The sequence below is a fragment of the Phodopus roborovskii genome, unplaced genomic scaffold, assembly GCF_943737965.1.
Source record: "Phodopus roborovskii unplaced genomic scaffold, PHOROB, whole genome shotgun sequence".
In the NCBI taxonomy this organism is placed as follows: Eukaryota; Metazoa; Chordata; class Mammalia; order Rodentia; family Cricetidae; genus Phodopus; species Phodopus roborovskii.
Window position 1 is genome coordinate 6,736,116 of NW_026126461.1, and position 7,863 is coordinate 6,743,978.

The following is a 7,863-nucleotide window of genomic DNA, read 5'->3' on the forward strand; positions in this document are numbered from 1 at the left end:
AGTGGTTAAAAGTACTTACTGCTGGCCAAGTGGCGCACACCTTTAATCCCAGCACCCAGGAGGCAGAGACAGGTGGATCTCTGTGAGTTCGAGGCCAGCCTGGTCTACAAAGCTAAACAGAAAAACCAGAAAAAAAAAAAGTACTTGCTCCTCTTCCAGAGGATCCAAGTTCAGTGCTACATTGGAAAACTCACAATTGCCTCTAACTCCAGCACCAGTGGCTATTATACCTTCCTCTGGCCTCCACGGTTTCCCATTCATATGTGTACATACATGTAAACATGCATGTAAATAAAGATAAAATAAAGAGGCATTAACATGTGCTGAAGGCTGTAATTATTTTCCTGCTGGTAGCTTCTTGACCCAGTAATTTGTTGATGCAACTGACACTGTCCAAGTTCTCCTGCTTGGAGCTTAGCCCTCAGCATCAATAATTCAACTCACCTGTCACTGTCCCAGATAGACCCAGCAGCTTAGGAGGACCAAAACTCTCCAGGAAAACACTGCCATCCCACCACAAAACACACAGCAAATAAATGGAATGTGTGGTTCTAAAGGCAAGAAATCAGGTGTACCAATACAATTCTATGGGGCTTAAGAGATGGCTCAGCAGTTAAAGTATTTGCCATACAAACATGAGAACCTGAGTCAGGATCCCCAGAAACCCACTTAAACGCTGAGTGAGAGTGGAGGCCCGCCTGTTAGTCCAGTCTCAGAACACAGAGACTGCATACCCAGAGCAAGGCAGCCAGCAAGACTAGCCATATCAGAGAGCTCTGGGTTTGGTTGAGTCCCTGTCTCGGTAAATAAGGTGGAATTGATAGAGGATGATTTCTGACATCAACCTCGGGCAGCCACATGCACACCCGCATGCATGTGCACACACACACACACATTAAAAGGGGGAGGGGGAACTATACCACTTTTCAGGAACTCTCATGTGGTACCTGCAGTTTTTTAAAATGAAGTCCAAGCCTCAGCCCTCACCAAAACATGAGAGCAAAGTGCTACAGCCACTATATCCATCTTAGATTACTTTGGTTTTAAAGAGCCCGCGTAGCAGAGCAAAGGTCAAAGTCAGAAGTGAGGCAGGGAGACAGAGCCCTTCCCTTTACATGCTACTCTGCCTTAAAGGTGGGCAAAGCATCGCCCATCCCCGCACGCCCCCCCCAGACACCCGCTCACCACTGCACCCACAGCACCCCCCAGACACCCGCTCACCACTGCACCCACAGCACCCCCAGACACCCGCTCACCACTGCCACTGCAGCACCCTCACCCGCCCCCCCAGACACCCGCTCACCACTGCAGCACCCTCACGGCCCCCCCCAGACACCCGCTCACCACTGTACCCACAGCACCCTCACGGCCACCCAGACACCCGCTCACCACTGTGCCAAACACCACTGCGGCATGGCCATCAGCTTCCACATGCTCCTCGCTGAGGGCTTCCACCACCTCGGAATCAGACTTGAGGAAGAACTGAGCAAGCTTCTGGCCAATCAGGTCATGACTGCTATACCCTAGGAGGCTGCAGGCTTTGTCATTGGCAACCAGAATCTGCAGGGGACACACAGAGCACCATCAGTTACGGGAGAACAACACAGGAGGCAACGAGGCGGCCCAAGACCTGCCCTTCCCCAGCATCTTCCCATCGGGGCTCAAGGCTGCTCACTCCACACCTCAGGCGGCGTACCTCAGATACACCAAGCAGCACCAACCATACCTAGGACTCTCCACCAGAGGGCACATGCCAATCAAGACTAAGGAAACTAGGGCTGGAGAGATGGCTCAGCAGATACAGGTGCTCACAACCAAGCCTAACAACTGGAGTTCAATCCCTGGGACCCACAAGGTAGGAGAAAACTGACTCCCACAAGTTGTCTTCTAACCTCCACGTTCACAGTCACACATATGCCAACACCACACACTCACACCCACAAACGTAATATGATCAATTAACTTAAAAGGTCACTATGACAATGTGGAAAATTGGGTCATACTCCACTCCTGTCTAACAGTCTCAGCTCCTGTAGAGATGAATGTACCTGGTATAAACATTTCATTCAGCCACTGGACTTCATTTACACAACTAAGCAACATGCTAAATGTGTAACAGAAAATGCACCTCCTCCTTTCGCTAGAACCTCTGTCTAAAAAGGCAAAATTCCTGTCTCTCTTGCATCACCTAGATAAGATCATCCGTTTTTCTAAATGCATTTAAAACACACGTTTCTCTGTAGAAAGGACCAAGTCTGACAACTCCAAATCCACGTCTATGCTAGGTCTCAAACTGCAGCAAATACCTCTGTGGTCTTGGCATCCACGGTGAAGACAGCTTTGTTGGGGTTGCACACAGGAGTGGACAGCAGAGGTGCGGAGCACCCTGAAGCCAGGCCACGCAGCAAGGAGCAGCAGGAAGTACTGCCCAGCAGCCCAGCTGCAGGGTCGGCATGCTCAGGCACAGCAGAGCAGTGCAGTTTGCTTGTGCAAATGTTCTGGGCAGCCAGTGATGAGAGACAGTAAGAGCTCCACCTGTCCTCTGTGAGGAAAGGAAGGGCAGAGAGTGTTACATCAAACAGCTACCAAAACAACAGCTACCAAAACAACAGCTACCAAAACAACAGCTACCAAAACAGGCCTCTAAGACAGGCAAAGCATGTGGCCCCACAGGACTCAAGCACTTGTCTAAGCCACGGTGCCAATGAGTGACGAATGAGTCTCTGAGCATTCTCGGAGAGCACAGACAACTCAGGAACGTCTATGTCTAGGTCACTCTAAAGCCCTGCCCTTCACACCCAGAAAGCTCTTGCTTACAATGTCTCCTCTCCAATACCAGTCACCTCTAGCCACCGCCTGTTCCCTTGTTCCTGGAAACTGTCAGACAATTCAAAGGCTACCTGTTACACACCCCTCTACCTGCTCCCTCCCATGGGCTGCTCTGAGCCACCTCTCCAATGGTTCCCAAATGCTCAGCCCATCAGTGAGCCCCCCAGTCCTCACCCCACTGCACCTACTGGAAGCACCGAGCTCTTCAACCAGAACCCACCCACCCCCATCTAAGTACCCAAGTGCCTTCCTCTTCCCCTCACATCACCATCAATTAATCCATCCGCCTCTCCCATTGCCAGGACCTTTAATGTCCTGGAATGACCAATGAGGTTTTGGTTCCTATAAATGCCTCTAGCTCCAATCATCTCCAAGACCCAACTCCCCACGATCCCTCTGTTCTTCCACACTTCCTAAGTTTAAAACCAAACACACATAACCTGCGTCTTCACCATTTGCCCACCCCATCCTTTCTCCTTTCCTCTGTGTCCTTCCTCTAGAATCCAGACTTTCTCAGGACATGGCCTCAGCCTAACCTTCCCTGAGGTCACCCGCTTGCCCCCGCAGTGACTAAGCCAATGCCCTACTCACAGCTCTACTCTTGCCCCTGTTCCCTGAGCAGCTGTCTGAGGTATCCTCCCGAAAGCCATCACCATGTCAACCCTGAAGCAAAGAGCCCGGCCAGTGCCAAGCAAAGCAGCCTGCTGGAAAGCTGCGACCTCTGCCTTGCTTCTGCAACACCACTGGCCCTCTCCCAGAAACCACTGCTCCCACTGTGCCAAGCCCACATGCATCTGATGCCCCAGCAAGTTGCTCTGTGAGCTCAAGGCAGGATCCTACCCCTTACTCTGCTCTGTTCGGGCTCCTGGACATCTGTCATCCTAAAGGACTTCCCTGCTTTATAAATCCCCTCAGTTTCAAGTACACAACTTGATGTCCCTCAACCCTCCCTCACCCCCCACCCTCCACCCACCCCCACTCTGTCACACAACACTAGACAAGTTAGCTCTTTCCTCCTGGCTATGGCCCAGGCCCAGGGATAGCCCAGTACCTTGGGGACACCTCTTCCTGGCAATAAAGCATAAACCATCTTTTGGTCCCTGACAAAATAGCTCCCAGGGGAGGAAACTGCAACTCCATGTTTTCAGTTTACAAGGCTGATGCCCACAACATCACAGGTGATTACCAGAGAGTGCCATCCGGCTCTGGCAGAGTCTAGAAAGCCCATTCTTCCTGCTCAGGTGTCTATGAGCTATGGAGAGTGGCTTGCTGAACTCCGCGGGGGTCTGGGTAGCTGGACCTTCCTGGGCAGGAAGACTCCCAGACAAGCATCTCCAGTCCTCAGCAAAGTCGGGTGGACCTCTGTCCTCCATGGAGAGCAGGCCAACTGGTCACCAAGCTCCCACTTCCAACAGCCCTGACCTGAAAAACAAAGAGTGCATGATTAAGGTCTGCAGTACAGAATACAGAAGCAGTCAAACCAGCCTAAGTCTTGGCTTCCCAGGTCAGGACCTACCGAGTGGGGATAGTCAGACCAAATTGTGCTATGAGAAGCTTTTCCAAAGAAGCACACAAAGGCATGGGAAAACAAGAAGGGGAGTGGAAAAGAAACGGGGAGAGCAGTGGGAGGAGCCCCCAAGACAAAGCGGGGAAGCGCAGGTTCACATGTGAGGAGAGGTCCCCAGATCAAGGTCTTTCTGGATGCCAAAGAACCAGCCACACACAAAGTACCGTGAATGCAACAAAAGCAAGACCACATCTAGGGACACGACCAGTCAGATGAGTTGTTTTTAACTCTTTAGTGTGAGATAAGCGTAGACTCAAATACAGATAACAGGAAAAAGTACAGAGAAATCCCATTGCCCTCACTGAGTTTTGGAGAGACAGCACATTTCAAAGCTACAACAGTGTCACGCTAGGAACCTAACCTCACGATCACAGGTGTTAACATCTCCAGTGTGTATGCTGAGTTCCAGCAGTCTTGTCTCATGTGCTCACTCTCATGACTTCCCATGGGTGACACACTGAGTGTCCCCATGCATCTCACTGGCAAGCATGCCAACCGTAAGTATACACTTATTTAACAGTGTCCCGTGTTTAAGGCCACCCCACAGTCAGCCACTAAGAAGAAAGTGCTCCTTGCCAGGAGTGGGCAAGGCCCACCTAGTGATACGCCTCTGTAATCCCAGCACTTGAGAGACGGAGACAAGAGGATCAGGAGTGTGCACAGCCTTTCTTTAACAACACAGGAAGGGAGAAGAGCGCCTGCTGTAATTAACAGCTTGGGAGCTTCATTATAGCCGGGTCACAAGCTGATCACAGTGGAATGTCTATATACTCATGAGTCTATGGCCTTAGCCAACAACCCCCGAGCACAGCAGGGCAGGGCCCCTTACACACAAAGAACAAAGTGCTGACATTACTACATTCCATGAAGCTACACAAAGTAAATAAATGGACAACAGGACATGGTCAATTTCAGAAGCAGACCAAGAGATATAAGCCTGACATACATGGGAAATCCATTAGGTCTCCCACAGCACAACTGCGCCAGCCAAACAGATAACACTGCCTTCAAGTTATTAGTTACCCTGTAAAATGAGGATAACAGCAACTCACCCATAGCAGTCCTGCAGGATTTCAAGAGCAAATTAGAACTGAGACCAAAAGCTTAATTACTGGGATTTGCTAGTTTTAAAAAGTTATATAATTTAGAGTGAGATTGCATCCTATATCTTCCTCTACACAAAATTTAGTTCTGGGTAAATTTAAGAATAGAAGATAAAAATTCAAGAAAATGTCAGGGCTAGCAAGATGGTTCAGCAGGTAAACGCACTTGCCATGGAAACCTGATAACCTGAGGGTAATCCCTGCAATCCAAACAAAAATGGAATGGGAAAGTCAACTCCACAAAGTTGTTCTCTGACCTCCCCTTGTGGACCTACATACATACCTGTACACACACACACACCATATACACATACAATAATAACAAAATTAAAATATAAATAATGGGAACTTTGATCCTCCAAAAAAAGAAAGAAAAAGTCAGCCTGACAACTTATTTTTGTAGGGAGGTGAGAGAGTATTAAACCCAGAGCTATCCACGTGTTAGGCAAACCCTCTACCACTGACTGATAGTGTATAATGGCTATTTACCTTCATTATTTTACACGTTACATACACAGGGGCACACACTCAATGTGCAATTCTAAAAAGCAACAGCTCAATGTGAAATAAAAGCAACAGCCAGGCAGTGAGGACGCTGCCTCTAGTCCTAGCATTCAGGAGGCAGAGAAGGTGGATTTGTGAGTTTGAGGCCGGCCTGGTCTACAAAGTGAGTTCCAAGACAGCCAGTGATACACAGTGAAACCCTATCTCGAAAAACCAAAAAACAAACAAGCAAACAAACAAAAAACCAAAAAACTAGCTACACAGATCGATTGCTCAAGGCTATATGACACTGCCTTGTCTCAAAAACAAAATTAAGAAATGAATGAGATAGAAAGTTTTAGAATGTATGACTTTCCTTCAAGTAGCAGAGTTTTAATGTCAAATATGTACATCTTCTCTAGGTATCTGAATGCACTAATTACTGCTACAGCAAACAACAATACAACTACACTGTGGTTTTCTGCTTTTAGAACCAGCCTATAAACAAAACTCGGGACATTTAATTATGGCTCCCTAATACACTGCCAATGTCACCAAACCTTGCTTTGTTTTTTCGAAGTTGTATCAACATCAGAATACTATTATGAAATCTTAATTTATTAGAAAAAATGTACCATTCATTCCTCAAGCTAAACTGTCAATGCTACAATTTTTTTTGTTTTAGAAGTAATACAGGAACTGAGGAGATGGTCCTTGTGTTAAAAGTTCTTGCTATGCAAACATGAGGACGTAAGTCTTAATCTTTAATCACATGAAAAAGGCAGGCATGGATGCACGTACCTGCAATCCCAGTACTAGGGGGTGAAGATAAGTGACTCCCCAGAGCTCACTGGCCCGCTAGCCTAACCTAGAAAGAAAGCTTGCAGTTCAGTCGGGGGCATTCCAGAGCTGGCGGCTTCTGTGCGCGGGTCAAACGGCCGGAACCCGCCACCACCCCGGGCCGGGGCCGGGCGCAGGGAGTGCGGTGCGCGAGGTAAGGGTCAGAGCCGCCCCGCAGCAGCGTGAGACCGCGCCTCGCCGCCGCCCGCAACAGCTCTTTCGAACCCTGGCGTCTCACCTGAGACCGGCGGTCGTCCCCCGACGGATTCACAACGCAAAGATCCCGCGCGCTTCTAGCCCACCGACCAATCGCAGGACGACTTGCTCAGAGTGACAGGCGACAAGAACCAACCAGACGCCCTGTGGGCGGGCCCCGGTGAATGCGAGCCGCAGAGCGCGCGCAACGGTTGCTAGGGACTCGCGGGACGCTCCCCCTACCGCGCCTCCAAGGAGCCAAAAGAGACCGGTTTCTCTGCTCCCTCTACCCCACCCCACGCCAAGGGGCTGCCGTTTACGCCCACAGCGGACCGAGGACGGTGAGCGACGTGCAGCCCGCCTTTCGACAGCCACAGTCTTTGGGGGAGGGTGAGCGGGAGCGGACGACGCGGTGGCTCTTGGTGGGCAGGAGGCGGCGAACGCGCGCCCCCCGAGCCGGACCGCGGCCCCTCCCTCCTGCTCCGAGCATCCGCGAAAAGCGACCCGTGGCGCCAGTAAGTCAGCGCGCAGGCGCGGAACTAAGCGGTCTCCCTAGCCCACCGGCCCGCCGTGCTGACACGAATCAGCGAGGCTCCCGAGGTCGGGGATGCAAGTCTAATCTTTTTCACCTGTGGCCTGTACAGCTCTCCTGGCCACGGTACCTCCGCACCTCCGGAGTCCGCACGGCAACATGGGCGAACCCGCAAGCTTGAAGTGTCTGCCATGCTGCCTGATGCCTTGCCGGGAAGTCAGCTTTCACCGCGCTCGCCTAGACTCCACTCCTCAAACACCTAGCTCAGGTGGGGCCGGGGCCTGCAGAAACTACAACTCCCATGAAGCCCTGCG

General features: G+C 50.6%; 1 protein-coding gene across 1 annotated transcript in view; it reads right to left on the minus strand.

Annotated features, from left to right (window-relative positions):
* The window catches only part of Pask (PAS domain containing serine/threonine kinase), a 33,062-nt gene extending 26,060 nt beyond the window's left edge, over nucleotides 1-7,002 (minus strand). The window contains exons 1-4 of the mRNA XM_051190828.1: nucleotides 6,784-7,002; nucleotides 4,016-4,251; nucleotides 2,307-2,542; nucleotides 1,390-1,560 (exon numbers count right to left, since the gene is read on the minus strand). Coding sequence (XP_051046785.1) covers nucleotides 1,390-1,560; nucleotides 2,307-2,542; nucleotides 4,016-4,202 — 594 coding nt within the window. The 5' untranslated portion in view covers nucleotides 4,203-4,251; nucleotides 6,784-7,002. The remainder of the gene's footprint in view (nucleotides 1-1,389; nucleotides 1,561-2,306; nucleotides 2,543-4,015; nucleotides 4,252-6,783) is intronic.
* Between the last annotated feature and the right edge of the window lie 861 nt (nucleotides 7,003-7,863).